Source organism: Amphibalanus amphitrite, unplaced genomic scaffold, assembly GCF_019059575.1.
Source record: "Amphibalanus amphitrite isolate SeventyFive unplaced genomic scaffold, NRLGWU_Aamphi_draft 000090F_arrow, whole genome shotgun sequence".
Lineage (NCBI taxonomy): Eukaryota > Metazoa > Arthropoda > Thecostraca > Balanomorpha > Balanidae > Amphibalanus > Amphibalanus amphitrite.
Genome location: NW_024881586.1, coordinates 419330 through 443376, shown reverse-complemented (window position 1 = coordinate 443376; position 24047 = coordinate 419330). Strand labels below are relative to the sequence as shown.

Genomic DNA, 24047 nt, shown 5'->3' with positions numbered 1-24047 from the left:
TCGCACGCAGCAGTTTCTGTTTTTCCGATTCGGCAGAGAAAAGTTTTAGTCGCAACAATGCGGTTAATAATTCGATAATGAAGTGCTTGAAGATATGTGTTGTTTGTAGACGATCGCACATCGCAAAAAGTTCCATTATGCATAGAACCAACATCTCGAATCCACTTACAACTTATTTTAGATATGTGTGAATCGCGATTTACTTTAATTCCTGTTACTAAGGTTTTATATACCACTTTGGAAAGATGCAGGTTTTGTGAGAGAAGCTTGATTTTAAAAGGTTGAATAGGATACCATATGTGTTTAGCTATGCATGCTACATTGGGGGAAGTATCAAATGCCAGGCTTCTTATTATGGAGGTATAGCACAAAAATGTCATTTTGATTTTATATGTGGCTGCAAGCTGCTCTCTGCTCAGTAGCGAGCCATCAAAAGGATTGAACAGGTCTGATATAAATCGAAGGCCTTTTTCGTTCCATTCTTTAACGATAGACTTTTTGTATTTTGTGCTGTCGGAAAACCATATGAAGTCCGCGAGTATTTCATCGTTGTCAGGTTTATATGCAGTGCAGAAACTCGACCATCCGCGAATTACTTCTTCCCAAAACCTGTTCTTTACCTTTTTGGCCTCCATTCTTAATTTCACTGACCCGAAGCAGACCAGGTTTTCTAGTGGTGGAATTGTATCCTGTGCAATAATTGCCCACCCAACGTCTTTAGGTGCCCAGTATAATCTTTTAAGCCAGGATACTTTTAAACTTGTCATGAAGGAGCGAATATCTATCATTTTAAGGCCACCCCCGCTAAATTCTTTTGTTATTAGCGCACGTTTTACTTTATCCGGGCCATTGTTCCACAGAAAGCGGTATAGTATGTTCTCTACCTCTTTAATGGTCTCTTCCTCAAGGTTTGGTAGTGATGTCAATAAATGAACTAGTTTTGAGACTAAAAGAGATTTAATAACGGTTATTTTTCCAATTAACGTTAGGTGCCTTCTACGCCATTGCGCTATCTCTTGTTTTATCCTCGGTATGATCGTTGGGAGCTGAGATCTTAGGGGGGCGACATCCGCCCCCCCTTCCACTGGGCGTAACTTAGTTAGGGGAGAGTGGGGTAATTTGGCCGGTGGTGTAAATTGGCCGCCCCCACCTGTACGATGTCTAATAAAAGTGAGTGAAATAACTCTAGTCTGTATTCATTTGTCATGGGTAGAAATAACTGGAGGACAAATGTCAAAACTTTGCCCCTCGTAGTTTTATTCAAAATTAATAAAACGTTAATTTCATTAGAAAATGGTAACTTTTACTTCTGTTTACAAAGTTGTATAACATGTAGCATTTGGGCTAAAAACGAATTCAGACCTTATAGCGCCATTCTTGGGGGTGTTCAGCGGTTCCAAGAGCAATTTTATCTAATTCCGTAAAGCCGTGATGACTTTATCGACAAAAATTTTCAGAATGGCAATATGGGGTAATTTGGCCGGGACTAGCGGGGCAACTTGGCCGGTGCACTCATGGTCACTGTGCTGGAGCGCCGAGTTTTCATGGTCAATTGTACCATAATTGACATGATTCATGACCAACTTTGACTACTTTGATGCCTTACTTTCGATTGGCCAACTGTAAGAGCATGTGACGTCATTAAAGGTTACCAAACGTTTTTTGCTAATAAATCCTTACATAAAAATGGTACAGCCGCACAAATGGTCTCATTCTGTTCAGCTTGCCAAGGCGCATCGAATGATATGCATGATGACCTTAAAATCACGTGACCTTGAGGTCAAGCGACCTGATGCAACGTGACCTGAGGTCAACCTTTGACCTTGACTTCTCAAGGTCAACACATATATCTTTCGATGCGGACTGACGAGAGAATTACGATGGTACTCGAAGTTTTGACCTAGCTTGATTACTTCAAGTTATTCGTAAAAAACTGTGATCGCATCTAGAGCCGCTAATTTGGCTATTTTGACCCCTGTGACCCCTGAGCCAACCTCCAAAATGCGGCAAATGCGTCATAGGACACACATCATTGCTGAATCTGAAGCTGACTCGCAATATAAAAGAAAATCCCGACCGCAAACTAACACCGGCCAAATTGCCCCACACCCCCGGCCAAATAACCCTGCTAGTGGGGCAATTTGACCGCCTTGCAGACCTTTCTAATACGTCACAATTTCAATATAAGTAATTACTCTGTCATTCCAAGTTCACTTTCCAGTAAAGTAAAATGAATATGACACCTGCCAGCGTTGAGAAAATGCAGAAATGTGTCGTCAATTTTGAGTTATATCGTTTTCTAAAAAAAGCGGCCAAATTACCCCACTCTCCCCTACGTTAGTACTCGTTAGTACTCGCAACCCTTCCACTGCGAGTGTTAATAATTGTGCATGTGATGTGTTGCATTGTTACAGTAAGTGGCTGCAAGATGTTATGAAATGAACCATTGCAGAATTGTTATGTTTTTTAAAGGATTTTGAGGCAAAGGAAAGGCAACTTAAATACTCTGGATCAAGTTTGCATGTCCTCTAATTACGGTAAAAAAAAATCACATGCTGGTTATATAGTTAATTTGTTTTAGGCTCTGTCTACATATTGTGTTCTTCTTCTATTGCTAATGCCGCTGTTGCTGCATGAGCATTGAGCAATGCAAGCGTACTTTAAAACAACAAAAGCTAAGAATCATTTAAAGCTAAAATGGTTATCTTAGAGCTCACTCCGGGAGATGAGGAGAGGAGCAATATTTACTCACCGTCTCTCCCTCGGCTCTTCAGTTAAATCCCTCAATCTAAAATGAGCTTTCCACCCCCCCAAAGACCATTCGCTCGCCTCCCGGTCCAACAATCGTCTGTGCGTATCGGGACGGTTGACGGATCAAAGTCGCCCATCGTCCCCCCTGGAGCACTCAATTCGATGGCCCGGGAGGCATCCACATCCGGTTACCGCCAGTGACGTAGAACTGGGGTCGGGGCGTCCGTGTGGGAGTGAGATGAGAAGAGAGAGAGAGAGAGAGAGAGAGAGAGAGAGAGAGAGAGAGAGAGAGAGAGAGAGAGAGAGAGAGAGAGAGGGAGAGAGGAGAGGGAAAGGGAGGGAGGGAAAGGGAGAGAGAGAGAGCGCGAGAGGGAGAGAGAGGGAGAGAGAGAGCGAGAGAGAGAGAGCGAGAGAGAGAGAAGAAAGCTAGAGGGAGCGATATAGGAAAAGAGATAGAGTGGAAATTGAGAGAGAGGGAGAGAGAGAGAGAGAGAGAGAGAGAGAGAGAGAGAGAGAGAGAGAGTAAGAGAGAGAGAGAGAAAGAGAGAGAGGGAGGGAGGGAGGGATGGAGAGAGAAACAGAGATTCAAGACGATGGAGGAAAGAAAGATAAAGGGGAAAAGACGAGAGGATGATAGATTGCCAAGCTGTGCTGCCGTCACCTTTGCCAAGCTGACGGCAGTGCACACTTTTCTGGCTGCTCATTACCTTCAGCGTGTTATGTTCCCCATCGCACCACCTCTGCAGCACTATCAGTTTCCCATGGGAGTTTCTCTCGGGCGCGGGTTTTCTTTCTGAGCCAATTTCGTCGCTGGCAGCGCTCTATCTCTGTGGAGTGGCCGTCCCGTCCAGGACACATCCGGTTTGGGTCTGCCACTCGAACTCTGGAGGCTGCCGTATCTGGAGGTTCGCCGCTGAAACATGATACCGCCTCGCAAAAGCCTAACTGGGTTCAGTTTCTGAAGCAGTTCAAAGGGTAAATAGCAGAAACACTATAGTGAAGCGTTAGCCGTAATTATAGTATTAATTGTCATAACACATGTGACCATAATCTTGATGATAATTCAGGCATACCAGCAGGGGATAAGGATTAGAACTGAAAGTGTCCTGAAGTCAGACGCTGAACGACAATCACTAATCTTCCCTTCTCAAAGGAGAACAGGCGAGGCCACTCCTGTCCAAACCTCGTACGTCTCAGCTCGGACCACCTCTCCATCCTCAAGCTGAGGAGGTCTCTAGCGGAGGCGCGCCGCCTCTTGACGAGGAAGTAGCCCCGAGGCGGTAACCGGAGCGTAACGGGTCGTCTGCGGCGCTCGCCCCGCCTGCGCGCTGGGAACGGCCCACATGTTGGCCGGAACGCACGTCTCGACTCCTCCCACGCCCGACGTCCGCGGCGCAGATGGAATTAATCAGCGCTCGTCTGTGACGTACAGATACATCGAGAACAGCGCTCGAGGTGGAGAGAAGCTGTCGGCTGTATCAGTGGCGAGTCATACTGATATGTTTCATGTGCTCATGCGACTTGCGAGAATCGTAATAGCAATGTGTAATAGCGTTCGGTGGTTGGTTTGTTCTGTAGGTTTTGGCGGAACTGAATGAACTTCCAAGAAAACGTGTCATAAAATAGCAAACGATATCAGTCCCAGCTAGGCTGCCTGCAACATTGAATAGATATAATAATTATGTGTAACAACACGAAAGCTTTCTGATTAGGGAAGGCAAGTCACGGTCTGCGGTTTACACAGGCACACACCCAATTACGGATGAATTCATAATATAAAACAATAAATAAATACAGCATCAACACCTTAAAGCATAAGACAGGTGCTCATATCTAGATGGCGCTCAGCAGCACGCTTGATCTCCACTGATAGGAGCTCTGGTGCCATGTGTCGGCATCGCGGTGAGCATCGCCAGGAACGAGGAACGTGTTGGGGTAACACGTATAATGACAAGCGTGGGCTTACTTTAGCTAACCATTCAAACGTAAAAACATTCAACTTCTGCGCATAAAAGAAAAATAAGATGGCTGGGCACTATTAACTGATTTAATGAGCATATTTTCTCTCAACGTCAAACAACAAAGACAACGCTTGATTTTTCATTTAAACTTTGATAATAAAACCATCTTTCCAGAGCTCCTTCGTCCTTCCGCAGTTCAAATTATTCTTACCGCGCACTTATGGTCAAAGTTTGCTACTCGACATGACTTGCAGCAGTTTCAGCATGCCGTAGCCATTTCCGCTTGGCGGAAGACGGCGGATGAGCTCCAATCATCTGTCGACTGATTACGGCCAACAGGCTCCTTCATCGATCCCGAGTAGAGCTCGAGACTGTTCAGTCGCAAAATACACCCGCTCTGAAAGCATCAGGGTTGAAATGTATGACAATTTAAAAACGCTTAGCACGTCCATGTTCTTGCTTGCGTTATGAATCAATGGATGAATGCGCATGTTCAAAATCATTGCGTTGCTTGAGTAAAACGATGCAATTGCCATGATTGTCAAAATTTGCATTACTTATAACAAACAGGGGATGATAGAATTGTTCAGCTTTTGCATTTACAATCTCATATTTCCATTTCTGGGAACACTATCTCAGTTACGGCCTGGTCGTCTCATATCTGTTCAGTCGGCTCGAACATTCGTGGAAGTTTGTAATTACGGTTTAATGGGAGTCCCGATTTTATCACTTCTGAAATGTTCGCATGGCTGTGTTATCGGTCCAGAATAATGACAAATTCTGACCCAGACCTGAGTTATGAAGGAAGCTTGCTGCAATATAATTGTGCCATAGAAAAATATAGCTGCGTTTTGAAATGAAAATTACAACCAATTTATGCACATCAATTTGTTACAGGATCTGTTTTCCACTTACTGCACTGCATTGCTATTTCGTTAGCAGGCTGCAAACCATACTTGTCAGTTGTCTAACGGGACTCCCCGAGTCCTCAGGAGTTTTGTCAGCCATCCAGCTCCCTCCAACAAGTAACAAATGAGCCAATCAGCGATGCCTTGATGACGTGGCAATGCCGACAGTGCTCCGCATTAGCGGCAGAATGGGCGTGCCTCCGAAGCCTGATGTGATTGCCGGAAGCTAGTAGTGTGGCGACGGATGGAAGACGGGGGTAGGAGGGGGGATAGGACAGGCTATGCACATATGCTTTATTGCGGGATATATTACTATGGATACTTGCTTTCACGGGAGATCGACACCAAATCAAATGTCAGTCAAGTGGGACCTATTTAGATCTGTTTTCTGCTACACCCATCCTGTACGTGACTGACAACAAAGTCTATTTTCTCTAGGCATTTTTCTTACGTATTCGCGGTATTCGTACATCTATTTGCATGCTAGATGGGTCCTAATTTGCTAATTATGCAGATATTCTTTTCCCCCATTCGTGTCCCTCCCGAGCTTCATCTTTCTCACTCTCTCTCTCTCTCTCTCTCTCTCTCTCTCTCTCTCTCTCTCTCTCTCTCTCTCTCTCTCTCTCTCTCTCTCTCTCTCTCTCTCTCTCTCTCTCTCTCTCTCTCTCTCTCTCTCTCTCTCTCTCTCCCTCTCTCTCTCTCTCTCTCTTTTTCTCTCTCTCCCTCTCTTTCTCTCTCTTTCTCTCTCTATCCTTCCCCCCTCTCTCTCTCTCTCTCTCTCTCTCTCTCTCTCTCTCTCCCACCCTCTCCATCATGTTGCACGTCAGCCATTGTTTGCAGACTTGAAACAGATTGTAGCTGATACCCGACCTCGCTGTCAATATCAGTTTTGTGGAATCTCATCGGTAAAATGGACACCGGAGCACAGTGTCAACACAGCCAACGTGTGCTGACCAAGGCTCCGGTTTCTCCCTTTTTCCGTGGGTAGCTCATGTAGGATTTCTACCATGATGCGTGCGACGGTCAAGTGCCATAGGAGATGAAGTTAAAAAGCGGCGCAGGATGATTCTATTCGACGATTCCAATTAGCTCCTCATTGTTGTTTGTTGTTGTTTTATTTATCATGTGTTGCATTACAGCCATTTGTAACGCCTTCTATGTTGCATTGTAATTTGTATGAGTTAACAACCTAGGAAGATTTGATACCTCGTTCGTGTTTGTTTTTCTATGCTGCTATCCTCCGATAACCCACCCCTCCGTCTGACTAAATCGTCTCTCTCCGGCAGCCGCCGCGTCCGTCTCATGCCACAATGGTACCGGGCAGCACTGCTACTGCTGCTCCTCATCCTCCGCCCGGCCGGCGCCGAGCACACTCATGACGTCACTGGATCGCCGGCCGGTGACGTCACAATCAGCCGGCAGTACTGCGTGGTGGGCGCCGGTCCGGCAGGCCTGCAGATGGGACTGTTCCTGAAGGAGGCCGGCAGGGACTATGTGCTGCTGGAGAGAAACGATGCTCCTGGTGAGTGGTCTGGATATGTTCTGGAACGCCACTTATCACTGGAAACACTTTTGGGTAAATAAAATCATGTTGATCTTAGGGATTAACTTCGAATAATAATGAGTATGTAGAATGCTGAATGTAAATTATCTATAAACTATACCAACACGCATCTAGTCCCTATTCTGGCGTTCCTTACATTGCTGCGAACTTCGCGGTGGAAGCTGCACGCTTCTGAGAACGCTTTTTGCACCGTTTATCAATTTATCGGCCGCCAACGTCTTCCATTCTCTGACGTGCGAGTTTCATGGGTCATTCAGTCCGCTATGTGGCTATGGCAGTAATTGAGAATCTAGCTATGAATGGAGCTGACAGGCGGAAAAGTGCAGCTTATTCCTTCAGAGTCTATCACAAGCCAGGCAAGGACCAGTTCTGTCATCTTGCGACGTTATTTGATGTTCGTCCATAGTACCTAGATATTTCACTGAGAACCGATACGAACGCTTCTGGAAAGCTGTTTTATGACAATACTTGACATTTGACCTATATTAGTAATCGCTGTGATGACACAATCTCGTCGGTCAAACGGCTGCCCTCTACGTTGCGGTTTTGGTTTAAAATAGAAATGCGCAATTTGGCCGGCTTCATTTAAGACGAAATCCTGCTCTCAAGAATATTCGTATATATGAAGCCTGTATAGTTTCTTTTTTGTGATAAGCACGCGATGGTAATCATATCTAGAACCTACAAACATTCCATTGCGCACTATTGTAAATACGGTAACCGGACAAAAGATCGTAAAGCAGAAGATCGTATGGCAGAAGATCGTAGGCAGTTGATCGTATGCAAAATATCGTAATGGATAAAGATCGTACGACATAATGCTCGTATGGACAAAAGATCGTATTCGCTAAAGATCGTCAAGGAAAATGATCGTATGCCAAAAAGTCGTAATGGATAAAGATCGTACGACATAATGATCGTATGGACAAAAGATCGTATTCGCTAAAGATCGTCAAGGAAAATGATCGTATGCCAAAAAGTCGTAATGGATAAAGATCGTACGACATAATGCTCGTATGGACAAAAGATCGTATTCGCTAAAGATCGTCAAGGAAAATGATCGTACGCCAAATGGTCGTATGAGATGAAGATCGTGGAGTCAAAATATGGTATTCACATGGTGCAGCCCAACTCCAGCGCATACAAAGCTTATCAATTTCTGTGTTCGCGTAGTAAGTGGCCGTCGTAAGCTCGACCATACATTGATGTTATTTCAGAGCTTAGATGGCTCAATGACACCTAAAAGTAACGCGTTGTATATGTACCGAATAAATGAATGTATGTGCTGCCGTTTTCATGTACCTATTTGAAGTGAATACAACTAAACCCATGTTCCCCCACCCCCCACCCCCCACCGCCTGGAAGGTTAAAATGTTGCTTAAGCGGCTGAAGTAAACGGCGTTAAAAAATACTTTTTCCTTCGCACTGTAACATTTTCATATTGAATCGTCATCGCTTTACGAGTCATCAACAGATGTTTATCGCGTTATCACTATCGAAGTCGCAATTCTCCTAGTTATAGGATCCTAGTTTCAATCCAATCCTAGTTATATGAGTCATTGTTATCGAAGGCCGGTTAAAGATGTCAATTGTCCATCATTGGTTCGAAATCGCCCCAGTAATTACCGAGTTACTGAAATGGGAACAAAGTTGGCACCTCTTCTTTTTGTATTTTGCACGTGCATTGGGGGTCACTCACATAGATCAAGGGTATCCGACCTTTGGTAGAAGGGATGCAGCTACCCTATAAAAATTACCGCAAGACAATCGCTCAAGCCGCTGCTGAGATATGGGCCTCTCAAAATCATTACTTTTGCAAAACTGCTTGAACACCCTTGACTTCTCACGTGGCACGTGCCACGACGGCCACTGAGATGTATCAAAAGTAGTCAATTACGGGGAAGAAGGGATGGGGCTACCCAGCAAAAAAGACAGCAGGCCAATCGGTTCAGCGGTTGCTGAGAATATAAGCCTCTCAAAAGCGTTACAGGCCGGGCCGGGCCGGGCCGGACCGCTCATACTGAGATTTTCCCGTTATATTCAAAAGACTTCGCTTCGCTCGCTGCGCTCGCTCGCTCGTAACAACACTATTCTATACGATTATTTACTTTACGAACGTAACGTTACGATCTTTTGTCGAACGATCTTTTACAACATACGATCTTTATCTTACGATCATTTTCCTACGATCTTTTTTGTACGATCCATTGCTTTACGATCTTTTGCTTACGATCCTTGGTCGTACGATCTTTTGAGACATACGATATTTATCTTACGATCATTTTCCTACGATCTTTTTCATACGATCAACTGCTTTACGATCTTTTGATTACGATCTTTTTGTCGTACGATCTTTTACAACATACGATCTTTATCTTACGATCATTTTCGTACGATCTTTTACATACGATCAATTGCTTTACGATCTTTTGCTTACGATCTTTTTACCGTACGATCTTTTACAACATACGATCTTTATCTTACGATCATTTTCGTACGATCTTTTTCCATGCGATCTTTTGTCTTACGATCTTTTGTCACGTAATCTGTAAATATCTATATGCATTTCAGTTGATAACACTGAAATGCGCCACATAGGTACATCATGTGACATAGCATTAGCCGAGCAATCAACATTGTACACAGCTGACCATGAAAACATCGTGCAATATTGAGGCTCACTCTTTCTGGTCAAGTAACTACTCACAAATACTATTTGAGCCTACGGTAGTGCACACAACCTGCCCAATTTCCAACAATGGCAATGTTGACACGGGTAGCAGCATAATGGATGCATTCAATAGCGGATAAATCACAAAGTCAGCTCACTGAAATGTCATACGGATCAAAAGATCCATAACCGTAAATTGAGCATAGTATCGATACGGAATCTCGGCCATCCACTGTGGTTCACCCGCATGCTGATGACGCCCACACACTGAGCTTTGCAGTATTTTTCAGTGTTTTATTTTTTGCAATTCAGTGACTGACCCGACGTCGGCACTTATCGTAATGTCGGCACGATATTCAGTGGATATACTTGGCTCTGCACGCGTTATTGGTAAAGCTTGTGGATATGGATATATTCAAAAGTATACCCACACTTATTTCTTTCTTCTTTATAAGATTAACCCGCGCCCTGCTGGGGGGGGGGTGTTTGAACACCCCCCCCCCTTGTGGTTTTTCGCAAATATCTCAAAAACGGCGGCGCGGAGCGCCGCCGTTTTTGGTACACCTTATCATACATCAATTCTACACATGTTGTGAAAATTTCAGACCAAGGTCATTCAAGGTCAGGTCACCAGGTCACTTGAAGTGACCTCACCTCATAAAAAGTTTCAATGTCTGTCATAGCTACACCGAGTGACCGATCGCTTTGAAACTTTCAGCGATTGCTAAGAGCAATAGCATGTACAAAATGTATATCTCAGAATTTTGATATCGATGACCTAAGGTCAGGTCAATTTTGCGACCTCCCCATTATAAGTCAATGGGAGAAAATTGAAATGCGCCTCTTTTGGACGAAAGACATTATAAACACTCCCAAATACCGAATTACAAGTGGTATAGACACACAGAACATGAAAATGGTGTCCGTGCCCCTTGTTTATGCCCTGAGGTCATCTTAGGTCACGAATGGTATCTATCAGTTTTTCGCAAAAAACTTTTGATAGAGGCATGCTAGAGCGATGAAAACACCTCAGATGTGTTCAGCTCGACGATACGGATCGACTGATATGCAACATGACCCTTTCCGGTCAGGTCATGACCTTGACCTGAGGTCAAATTTTCAAGTTGACCTTTCAAGGTCAAGTTATAGTTTATTCGATGCGCATTGACGAGAGGAACACGATGCCGGTAAAAGTAAGCTCGTACAAGGCTTGGGTCAAAAGTTATTGCAGAAAAACTATTTCCGAAAAAATCGGCTATTTTTGCAGTTTTTGCCCCCTGCAGGCAAAACTGTTGACGTTAGGTCAAATCTGAGAGAATTACTCAGAAAGGGCGTTAATAGGGCTATCGAATGCGCTTTTCCGCGGCGCTGTAGCTCTATTGGTTCCCGAGTTATGCGTTGGCTTCTTGGAAATTTTCGACATTCGACCTGGAAATCGGCGAAATTTTGCCTTCTATGACCTCTGGTGACCTGACCTTTGACCTGACCAAAAAATTGACCGAAGTGATTTCGTCTTTATTTTTGACGCTCTTTCGAACGCCGCCTTCCGCGTATCGCTACGTGGCCCAGGAGCCGAGTTACAAGGGGGGGGGTGTTCAAACACCCCCCCCCCCCCAGCAGGGCGTGGAAATCCAGGACCCCCAGCCGGGCGCGGGTTAAAATGACTAGAGTATACATCCCAGTGACATCAAACATCTCCCTAAACACCAGCAATAGCCATGTATGCCATTCTACCATCTGCGCCTGTGTTGTCAGGCTCGTTTTTCGAGCGCTACCCGCGGCACCGGACTCTGATCAGCATCAACAAGCGCCACACGGGGAAGGTGAACCGTGAATTTAACGAGCGGCACGACTGGAACTCACTGCTCACCGACGACCCGGCGCTGCAGTTCGGACGATTCTCCGCCGACTTCTTCCCGCAGGTGAGAGAGATTAGGTGATGTCAAGTAGGATAGAACGGCTGAGAAGTGGGGAGAAATTCTTCGTTTTCTTATGGCACTATATCCGACTTTGAACACAAAGCACTTGGCCGATGTCGATGGTATAAAAATGCAAATTTTATTTATGCATTTTTAGGGGTCGAATATTTATCCTGCAAATATATCTTTTTCCCTTAACCATTTGTTTTGGAGAAGGTCAAAACAAATGAAAGATAAATGTCTACCTGACTGACATCTAAATACATCCTAGAAGGCATTATCTCCTCAACCCATTCACGGTCTAAAACAGACGCACATTGTTCTAGGAAAACGTCAGTCTTGTGCGAAGTAATCATTAGGAGGGAAGAGGGATAGAAGGCATGTCGGACATAAGACGCCATTGACAACACGGTTGCTCGGGACGTGGGAGGCGCTGCTTGGTTGAGTAAACGCTTTTGGCTGTCCCACGAGCATCGGACGGCCCAGAATAGCCGCGGATAATGTCATCTTTCACCCGACGATCCAAAGGGTAATAACCATGGCAGCAGTGCCGCGCTCACGGTGAATGGCGAGCCACAGCGACCGACCGAACGGTCTCCGAAATAGAATCGATAAAACTACTGTTATGTTCCTAGCTTTGTTGCGTTTTGTTGACGTCATGCCTGATGCGAAATTTAGATAGCTGGAGAGTTCAGACCTACACAGATCAAAGCGTTAAGCTAATTTGGCATCACAGGATGGCTGGTTAGCCGTGAACCGGGTCACGATTGTCAACTGTAATCGTAAACACTATTGAAAACAACGGTTAAGTCATCCCAAGGTTCAACGAAGCCCTTAGTGAAGCCAGCCGCCAGTAAGCTTAATAGAGCTTTACAGCCAAACGACAGACCGCTTTCAGCATTAATCCCCGTTCAACCGAGCTTAGCAACGGGTCACTGAACTGCGACCCCGGCTAACTTTCAAATACCGATGTCGCTGAGGACGAGATTAGGTGATTTTATGTCTACTATCCTGACAGTTCTGAAGTTCCCTGATTGATCCAGGAGCTGTAACTGGATGTCATTGACTCTGACTCCAAATTAGGCACTCTTGACTGGAAGTGTCTACGCCGCCAAATGCCCCGGTTAACCAAGGGACGCTGGATTGGAGAATATAGATTATCTCTTTCACATTTACATTTTTTCCTTGGACAATGAAAAATGCAGCCTCCATGTAATCAATGATAAAACTACTTGCTGGGTCAGTCATTCTGCTCTCGTGCTGTCGGTCAGCAGGTGCCATGCATATGTATGATTAGATGATAGGAAGCGTATATTTCGTACATTTTTCGAGTGTAAAATATGTTCTACATGTGCGACAGGCTGATGCTATGGTGCAGTACCTGCGAGAATTTCAGCGGAGATCCAACATCACCGTACATTTCGGTGTGAACGTCACAAGAATCGAGAGGAGACAGCGGCTTCGGCCGTTCATACTGCACACATCCTCTGCTCTGCAGTATAGATGCAGGTGAGAAAAATCCACCATAGCACCACTTGTTCATAACTCAAAAGTCAAAACCTTCTTTTCGAGACAGATCAAATCGTAATCGACACTTTTCTGCTGAGCTTTCGAGACCGCCGCAACGCTGGGCCAGAGCGGGCAGCTTCTCAGATGAATATGAATGAATGGCATACCAAAGTTTACCTTTAAATCAGGAGTGCTTTGTCATCCTTCTGCTTCTTATAACATGCCTAAACTACCCGCTGAATAGTCCGACGCAAAGGCCTAATGCAGCCGCCTATCTAGTCCCCAAAGTTTTTTTTTTGCCATTACCGCCGGTTTTCGCTTTGTAAGCATCATGAATATTCACACGTTATCGCGTTCGCTGTGACTCATATGCATTATGCAAATATGGCGTTTGTAATGAGTTTGCTGTAAAAAAAAATGCCGATCGTGACGGACTAAAAAGAATGTTGGTATCGATATTATAGGATGTCGATGGTTGAAGGGTTTCTTTAGAAGCCCGTCACCAGGAGACAGACCCTCCCACCTTTCACAGTAGATTCAGGGGTCCCATTGAAGTCAATCAGTCATGTTACATGCCCCAACATAACAGCAGTCGCGTGAGCAAAAGGCCCTATCGGCTGGGCTGCGTCGAGCATCGAATATCGACGAGTATCGATACAAACCACTCGATGCACGGCTCTGAATGGCTGTTGTTAGCGAACTACCACCGTGCCGCTGTTGAAGCTAGCTAACAAAATGGTTTGGTGATACACACATTGCTCGTTAGTGACGGGCGACTGGTCACCGCAGGATACCGCAGGGCGCGCAGGCTATCTGTCCGTCCAAAGGAGCTCAAACTTTTAGACGTAACATTAGGCTTGGTGATGTGTTGCGCACTACCCTGCTGTTTTCTTGAATACATTTGAATACTTATACACAGTAGTGACCGGGCCAACGTAATCCATGAAACCCTTTGAAACTCTAGCAGCTAAGAGAAGGAGAAACTTATGATTGATTTTAAAATGCGTGATTGTAACATGAGTTAGCCCGAAGCTAGGGCTAAGCTGATAAGGTGAAAGACTCAAACACGCTTGTTAGTTGTGCCCCTGAAGTGCTTCCGACCAGCCTCGATTCACAGGCCAGAAATGAAATCAAGGCCCTTTGACGGCAGATCTTACGTTCCCATGATGCCTAGAGTGTAGGTAGCCATCTGAAGATTTATGCCTTTCAGAAATGGATCAGGAGGGGTTATCAATGAAAGATGGCCTGAAACGGGTCTTCCTGGCGCCGCAATGTGGCTCTGGTGCTGAGATCTCGCGATTGTTGGCGTAGAGGTGATATCTATCGACCAGGGATTTGATGGCGAAGCCTCGGTAACCAGAGTTCAAAATAGTGCTGGGGCAGAGCGATACGGGATTTGATGACGAAGCCCGGGCGAGCAGGGTTTAAAATGACGAGGTGACAGGGTTAGGTGGTGTCGTACAAGGGCACAAGGGGTGACAACGGTGACAACGGTTACTGACGTTGTGAAAGATACGGGTGTCGTTCAATTGCCTGTATTACCAAAGAACCATCGCAGTCATACTCAATCCATTCATGGCTGCATCACCCAAAGGCTTTAACCCTATTCCTGGCGGGCTCCGCTGGGACAAGAAACTGGCGGGGGGGGGGGGCCGATTTGGCCCCCCCTTCAGATCTCAAAAACTACACATCGCAGCGACAAACGGTAAACGGCATCGGATACGCACGGTCAAGATCTACAATTTTTACTAAGGTCATTTTCAGGTCAGGTCAAAGATGACGTCACAGGGGTCGAAAAAGTCAAAATGGCGGTGCTAGATATGGAGAGAGTTTTTCTCGAATAAGTTTCGAATTAGTCAAGATAGGAACAAACTAAGGGCATCATCGTGATCCTCTCGTCAATCCGCATCGAATGATATATATGTTGACCTCGAAAGGTCAAGGTCAAAGGTTGACCTCAGGTCACGTGACCTCGAGGTCATCATGTATATCATTCGATGCGTCTTGACGAGCTGAACACAATGAGACCATCCACGCGTCTGTATCTTGTTCCTGTACGGAGTTATTGGCCAAAAACCTTTGGTGACCTTTGATGACGTCACATGACCTCACAGCTGCCCAACAGCAAAACAGACCTCAAGGTAGTGAAGGTTGATCGTATATGAAGTCATGTATGGTATATGGGGCCATTCCGACCCGTTTTAGTGGTAAAACAGGGAGTTGATTTTTCCCCCATTGACTTATAATGGGGAGGTCGCGAAACTGACCTGACCTTAGGTCACCGATATCAAAATTCCGAGATATACAAATTGCACATACTGGTACCCTAACTAAAGCCTGAAGAGAAGAAATTGATCGGTCAAAAACTCTAGCTCTGGCGTGATTGCAAACTTTTCTGAGGTAGGGTCACCAAACCGCCTCTGGTGACCTGACCTGAGGTCAGATCAACTCAATTTTTTTTTGTAGAAGCCTTTTAGGAAAAGTCAGAAAATTTGAGCTTCCTAGCTCAACGCGTTTGGGAGAAATAACCAAAAAACCTCAGGGGGGCTCCTGAGGCCCCCCCGCCAGGAATAGGGTTAATGTCTGCTCTAGTGGGACCTCAGCCACTTTCACTTGCTAAGTTTATGTTAACCTAATGATGTATTCAACATGGTGGGGGCTTACGTTACCCCTGTTCCTTCCTACTTGAAACAGAACATATCACGAAAGCTGACTTATTCCGATGTTTTTGTGCATTCCAGTTACGTTATTGTTGCCACGGGCATGTGGCAGGTGAACAAACCGCCAATTGGAGGCCAGGAGCTGATACAACACTATGATGACGTGCCCGTGAACACCGAGCGATTCAGGGGCAAGAATGTGCTGATTTTGGGCAGAGGTAAGGCGCCAAGCTGCACATCTACCTGCAGAGGTATATTCTTATTCAATTAGTTCGACTTTCTAGTGAATCGACCGTGAAAGGTTCAACAGCCGTATCGATATCTGATATTGATTTGGGGTCGAAAACTAAAAGCGAGTTCAAAGAAGCCGTTGTCATTGGCCGATCTATGTTTCAGAATGCTGACTCGGTGTAGGAAATGTCGATTTATTTGCAGCCGTGAAAACAGCAGGAACAGCCGTTACATAATGCCTACAGCAAATAAGATAATTTTGGGTAACGACATATAATTGCGCCGATGGTGAACGGCGCAACGATTCATCATTTAGGCATAGAGGTCTTGTTACGCATTTTGTTTTTCAGTTTTTTTTTACGCCAAAAGTGTTATTGATAAGCGAAGTGCAAGTTGTCGAGGCACGCGTCTACATAATGCCCACATTTTGACAGTCACAATTTAATTTCAGGTAATGCTGCGTTTGAGACAGCATCGAACATATCTGGCCACACCAATCTGATTCATATGGTGGCCAGGAACCGGGCCCGTTTGGCCTGGAGCACCCACTACGTCGGGGATCTCAGGTAGGCTGACCTGTGAAACGCACGACACTCGGATTCTTTGTTGACAATGATATCGGGAGTGTTCAAAGAAGTAACTCCTGAACCGGTTGAATGTTAGTCACTGGGCAGTTGCACGGAAAGAGTAGCTACTACTATTCATCTCATTCTCCCAAAATGCTTTGCTGCAGTTCACAAGGCAAAAAAAGACAACTACGAGTATTATGCATCGCTCGTCCGATCATGAATAAGGACAACGCAACATTCGAGCTCTTATCATGGCCCGCCCGTCTGTAGCAGGCTCCGGCGAGGCGCATGTTAATGACATCAGCGACGCAGTGCGTCAATAATGACGTCACTATCTCCAATCTCCGGCAGAGCAATCAACAACAATCTCCTGGACACCTATCAGCTGAAATCGCTCGATGGGCTACTAGAGACGGATCTTCAGGAGATCCGTCTGGTGCGCCATAAAGGCCGCATCCACGTGCGGCCGGCAGACGGCGGCGGCGCCGCGCCACGACCACCGCAAACGCGCACCGTTCACCGCACCTTCGTGACGTCACTGAACGCCACGGCGAATGAAGAGGGCAGCTGCGGTTCCCGGTGGGGTTTCTGCTCTCTGAGGCCGGAGGAAGAGGTGCCGGAGTCAGAGCAGGGAGAGAGGGCTGCTGCTGAGGAGCGAGGAGAGAGGGACACTCCTGAGGAGGAGCAGCAGGGGAGGAGCGCTCCTGAGCCGCAGGAGGTTCAGGACAACTTCTCCATGAGGGATGGATACGATGAAGTTATCGGGTGCCTTGGATTCAAATTTGATTTTTCTATTTTTGATAGGTAAGTACAAGTTCAATGGGCTATGCATTATGATGACAGGGGATTGTAGTGTTACTTTCAACTTTTGCAATAATTGCATACCTATTTTATTGTTTTGATATTTCATTCACTACGCTGCTTTACAACAGCTCTTGTTTAATATTTTACCTATGCTGTGCTTACCTTTGCAATCAAGTAGGTGCCTTGATTGTCTTAGAAAAACGTTGATTAATAATAATAAAAGAGATCGGAATAGGACGTTTTATGCATTTGTGCTTCCTGAGCATGTTCGTTATTTGCAACTTCAAACAATCTTCTAGATCTATTGTTTGTAACATGGCCACTTAAAAGATTCGTATAAATTCGCGCTCTTAACGGCTCGAGAACCAGAGTGAGCAGGATGCGAGTCCGCTGCAGAAAGTGTTGTAGCTATATATGGAGCTAAATTGGGAGAGCAGCTCGATATTTTGCCCGCCCGGCGACGGCCCGTGTCCAAACAGCTCGTGTCAGAAGCGGCGCCGCTCCAACTTGGAGCGCGCGCGCGCTAAACTACGGCGTGTCAGTTTCCCGAATCAGAGCGGCGGCGGGCCGGGCTGAATTGGAGCCATATCACCCAGCCGCGCTCCTGGCCAGCCGAGCAGAACTTGGTTCGGCTCCGTTACGCCGAGGCGTCAGATGCAGAGATTGTGAGCTGGCCGAGCTGATTATAACCGGCCGTGATTATAAAAGCCGTGTCCAAGCGACACGTGTCGTGCCACGCACGGTACGTTACACAACAGTCAAAGGCGTCAGTCGGCTACTGAGTGTTTAGGAGCCGGTGCGGCCAGAACGCATGGCGGGCCCGATTCTGATGGAGGGCGTAAGCACGAGTCCGAAAAAATCGGAAGTTTGTCGGAAATTTGAAAAAGCCACAAAGGTGACTTTGAAGCATACATTCTCTCGGAATGCAGGGCTCACATTCAACAATGCTTCTGTAATAAAAGATTTGTGCTCACTATAGTTCAAATAGCACCCTATCTGGCATAGGCATTAGGCAACCAATTTCACGTGCATTCTCAGAAACCCAGCCTGTTCTCCAGACCCAAACTGCAAATTTCAACTGTATCATGTATGGGCTTAATTGCGATGCGACCAACATCCCCCCCCCCCCCCACTCCTCCTTGCAGCTCGACGGACCCGGGCGCGCCGGGAGCGTACCCCAAGTTTCCGTCGGTGAAGTCGGATTGGGGCTCGCCCACCACGCCGGGCCTGTATTTCGCCGGTGTCGCCAGCCACGCGCTTGACTTCCGGCGCTCGGCCGGTGGCTTTGTACACGGCTTCCGATACACAGGTAGGAGTCATATTATCGAGGAAGTTAACGGAAAAAACAACAACAACGACGATTCCTTTTTTCTTATACCACGATGTGACATTTTAATTTGATGTTCATTTTTATGTTGTTCGTTATTATCGATATCCCTGATAGAAACGGTTTCTCATCTTTTTCCAAGTTTCAATGTGCGACCTCGATGAGTTTCGCCTGTCTATCAGGTGAACCCACGCCGTCTATCTAGGCAAATAGCTTTTTTTCGAGCGAAAGAACAGGCGAAAGATATGTAATTGTGTAAATACTGATATTAGGGGCGCCAGGACCTCAGTAACAGCCCAACAGGTGAGAGAGCGAACGAGGGAGAGAGCGAGAGAGAGAAAGAGAGAGAAAGAGAGAGAGAGAGAGAGAGAGAGAGAGAGAGAGAGAGAGAGAGAGAGAGAGAGAGAGAGAGAGAGAGAGAGAGAGAGAGAGAGAGAGAGAGAGAGAGAGAGAGAGAGAGAGAGAGAGAGAGAGAGAGAGAGAGAGAGAGAGCGACAGAGAGACAGATAGTAAGAGGGAGAGAGGGGAGCACTACACACGTGTCTCACTTGATGAATGCGTCAGTGCGGGGCGTGGGCGGTGCCCAGATCAAAGCTAACCTCCGACCGACACCCACTCGATAATGGACGTCACTGTGGAGCGTTTGCCCAGCCGTGGATATTAATGCCATGCCACCTACACTTCGGTGTCCGGCATCCCCTATTGTATGGAAACGGCTCAATTTCGCACGCTAAGGTCACGGCTCCATGCGGGAAATTATAATCATGGTATATTTTAAATTGTTATGATATTACGTACCTATTTTGTATGTAACTTGTAGCGGGGTGGTGCCTTATGATGTGAAGTCGGACAACCTTGACGGGCTTGGTGGATGGCGGACGCTGCTCCTCTGCCTCCGTGATTTTCCTGTTCCTTTCTTATATCTGGTGGTAAGTGAGCATTGAGTGACCACTTTTGTACGAAGGATTGTCTGGTATTGCTTGTATCTCACTTCTGGTTGTGTATTTTCATATTTTTTCTCGTTTTCTAAGGGTTGTATTCTTTAGTGCGGCAATATTGGCGCCGCCCGTTTCATCTTGTTCGAATCTGGCGCGCTTCTCCATATGCTGCCACATTTCGATCCGGCTACCAAATTCTGTCCCTTCCCCTAGCCGTGAACATAGACTCGAAGCTGGTCGCTTCGAAGTGCTTCGAAGGCTCTAGCACAGGCTGTACCGCGAACCAGTGACGTCATTTACAGTAGTGTTGGCCCCTGTTCATTTTTCGTTGGCTGGGCTATACCGAATCCTTGATCTGTCTTTGCCCTTGTGAAGGTGACACGTGTCGCTCGTGTCGCTCACATCTCAGTCGTTTGTAATTGTCGTTTTTGCTCTCAAGGTGAGAAAATTTATTTCACTAGGTTGTTTGCTATTCCTAATTTTTCTTTATAGCTATCTGATAAATCAGCCCATAGCTCGCTATGTTCCGTTATCTTGATTAGTCATCTACGGCTAGTCTGGTGCACTGGTGGATGATTTAATTTTTGCATTCGTGATCTATTTGATTGTATATAAACATGGCACCATCACAAAAAGATCAAATTGAAAAGCTGGCTACTGAAAATGCTGCTCTTAAAAGTCAGGTAGCATCTCTGACTGAAAGACTGGAAAAACTTGAAGCCTCCCTCGACTCACTCTCTCTGAACCACTCTGAAACTGTGACAAGGCTTGAGGGAGTCGAAGACAACCTCTGCCAGGTTACTTCAGAGCAGCTTGAACTGCAACAGGATCAGGCAGACCTGGCTGTCAGACTTGAGGCCCAACAGATGTATTCGAGGAAGCAGACCCTCCTGCTCACTGGCCAAGCGGTCGGTCCTCAAGCCAGAGGCGAGAACCTTAGACAGTATGTCATCAACTTGCTGAAAGAGTACTTGGGTGTCCTTGATCTAGATCCAAGGGATATTTGTGCCTGCCACAGACTGCGAAACCAAAAGGTGATCTTGGTTAGGTTTGTTTCCCTTGATGATGCAGAAAGAGTGTACAGAGCTCGTACCAAGCCAAAGCGAAAAGGCCTCTTGATCTTTGAATCACTGACATCTGAACGGCTTGCCACCATAAATGTTCTCCGGGACCTGAAGAAGGAGAATGATAACCCTATCTTGTCGTACTATACACAGGGTGGGAAGATCTTTGCCAAGATATCCGACAGCAAGGATGTGAAACCCATTGAAATTCCTTTTGGTGCATCTAGACAGCAGATCAAATGTCTTTGTGATGGTAAAAGAGTTACCATCTCTCCAATGGACATTCGAGACCACGTCCGCCAGGTGCACGGCTCCACTGGTCAGCGCTCTGCTGACGGTTCAGCGGGTGGATCTGGTCCCAATGGAAACTGGCAAAAAGTGCAGTCCAAGAAAAAAGTGAGCACAACTCAAACTGGCAGTGCTGCCACAGTAGAGACTCTGTGTCCCGCATTGCCAAATCAAGAAGTGTCGAGTTCCTAAATGGGTGTTATTTACCTTAGGGCTTTGCGAGTGTGCATACCCTCATTGATACTACAGGTGTACCTTGACTAGCCTCAATTGATTCTTGTTCTTTTTTCATATTTTTTCATTGTTTTTTTTTTCTTTTTTCACTTTTAACTCATCATAGCTGTAAATGTTGGTCTTGTAAATTACTACACCATTAATAACAATGGAACTCAAAGGCTAGTCCCAGATGATGCACCCATCATGGGCAATGACCAATTTGCAATTCCAGACTTGGCAGATGTAGCACGAAATTGCAAGGTCCTGTTGCCACCTGAATCTGGGCCGCTCTTAGGGCATGAACTTTCATTTCTTCACCTCAATGCTAGGTCCCTTCATCAAACTTATCATGAGATAGTGTCTTTGGTGTCCAATATGAACCACTTAGCTCACTTTGTATTGGTGTCCGAGACCTGGCTGCACCCTGATCTGATATGCGGATTCCAACTCCCTGAGTACGAGTTATTCCATTCTGCACCAACAGACTCAGTTATAGGGAAAGGATGTGCCATGTATGTGAGGAAAGACATTTTTCCATACTGTGAGAAACTGGATTACTTATGTGTTGCTAAAAGTGAATTTCAAAGTATCATTGTGCGTGTTGCCTACCCTGGTGCCTCAAAATTTTTAGTTGGCACCTCATATAGGTCACCTTCCTACCCACTTTCCCTATTTTTACCCTACCTTGAGTCAGCTCTAAGTAACATTGTAAGATCCCAGCAAAGCTGCTTTTGGGCTGGTGACTGGAATGTGAATCTCTTCGATTATAATACTAAGTCAGATTCTAAAACTTTCATGGACTGCTTAAATTCTTTTGGGTTTTATCCTACTATAACTCTCCCAACTCGAATATCCTCTGCCCCACATTTCTCTGAGACCCTAATTGATAACATATTTACAAACTCTTTGAGCACAGTTACTCACAGTGGAACCATCTGCTGTGGAATAGCAGATCACCAAGCTGTGTTCTGCTCCTCCAGCCTAATTAAATCTGGGGGCAGTAATGTAAATGCAGTTCCTGTATCGAAGAAGTTTAATTTTGCTAAACTAGACGAGCTAAAATTAAGTATTTCAAGGAAGTTCTCTGGATTCACATCCATCCAATGCCCGGACCAGGCCTGTGATGTATTTATGACTACCATCGGGAATGAAATTGAAAAGTTCTCAACAATTTCTTCCAGCAGAAAAACTACTCCCATCCAGCCCTGGGTCACTCCGGCTATATTGCGTAGCATTAATACTAGAAGTAAGCTCCTGAAAAGGTTCCTTAGAGATCGTAGCTCTGAAAACGAGCTGCAATACAAGAGGTACAGAAATACTTTAAGACTGACCATGCGTCATGCAAAGAAGCAATACTTTCAAAAGCAGTTCCATAAGAACAAACTTAATCCTAGGCTGTTATGGAAAGATTTACTTCTGGCTACTCAAAAATGTAAAAACAAAGCTACTCCGGCAGCAAGGTTTCTTCTTGATGATTGTGCTACCACTGATCCGCAATTAATAGCTGAGTCATTCAATGACTATTACAGTAAGGTTGCACCTAATCTTGATGCTGCCCTTGGTCCCAGTGATGTTGATCCCCTTGACTATATGGATAATTTTATTACTGATGAGCTGATGTCATTCAGTCCTGTCACTGAAGATGAAGTTATGTCCATTGTCCTAAATTTGAAGGAAACTGGAGCTGGTATTGATGGCCTTAGTGCCAAATTATTGAAGAAGATTGTATCCCAAATCATTTTGCAGCTGACACATCTGATAAATCTGTGTATCTCAAGCCTGACATTCCCTGCTCCTCTGAAGATTGCAGTTATCACGCCAGTCTACAAGAACGGATCCAGATCTCTGTTTAGTAGTTACAGACCCATTTCAGTACTACCTGTTATTTCAAAAGTTTTTGAGGTTATTATGTATAACCAGCTCACGTCATTTCTTGTCAGGCATAATATTATTTATGATTATCAATTTGGCTTCAGATCCAACCATTCTACATACATGCCTATTTCAATTTTGCACCAGTTTATCACTGACAATCTCATTTCCAACAATAAGACTGTTGGTGTGTACCTTGACCTTGCTCGTGCCTTTGACACGGTTAACTTCGATATATTACTGAGAAAGCTAAAAAGATATGCCATATCTGACAATGCCGTTAGTATGATTTCTTCCTATCTGTCTGATAGAAGCCATCGAGTCAAGCTTGACCATGCCCTCTCTAGTGCAAGACAGCTATTGTGCGGAGTCCCGCAAGGTTCTGTTTTAGGACCTGTCCTATTTCTACTTTATATTAATGATCTTTATCAAGTTTGCCCCATCGCCAAATTTTTGCTCTTTGCAGATGATACGGCGGTCTTTTATTCCGCGCCGTCCAAACCTGAATTGCAAGATATGATAAACCAATCGTTTCCTAGGATTACTTCATGGCTGCATGCTAACAGGCTCTCTCTATCGATTCAGAAGACTGCATATCAGGTTTACTCTAATGACGATGCAGACATTAACATATGTATCCCTGTTTCAAAAGGCGAAATAACGCATGCCAGCACAGTAAAATACTTGGGAGTACTCATAGACGAAAATCTCAAATTTAAATCCCACATTAGCAAAGTGACAGGTATAGTTAGTCGTCAGACTGGTATCATTGGCAGAGCCAGATACCTGCTTAAT

General features: G+C 45.4%; 1 protein-coding gene across 1 annotated transcript in view; it reads left to right on the top strand.

The window, feature by feature from the left end:
- Positions 1 to 24047, top strand: part of LOC122380052 (FAD-dependent oxidoreductase domain-containing protein 2-like) — a 43694-nt gene that overhangs the window by 6767 nt on the left and 12880 nt on the right. Inside the window, exons 2-8 of the mRNA XM_043362825.1 lie at positions 6907 to 7142; positions 11611 to 11777; positions 13135 to 13283; positions 16025 to 16161; positions 16626 to 16740; positions 17095 to 17547; positions 18693 to 18856. Coding sequence (XP_043218760.1) covers positions 6923 to 7142; positions 11611 to 11777; positions 13135 to 13283; positions 16025 to 16161; positions 16626 to 16740; positions 17095 to 17547; positions 18693 to 18856 — 1405 coding nt within the window. The 5' untranslated portion in view covers positions 6907 to 6922. The remainder of the gene's footprint in view (positions 1 to 6906; positions 7143 to 11610; positions 11778 to 13134; positions 13284 to 16024; positions 16162 to 16625; positions 16741 to 17094; positions 17548 to 18692; positions 18857 to 24047) is intronic.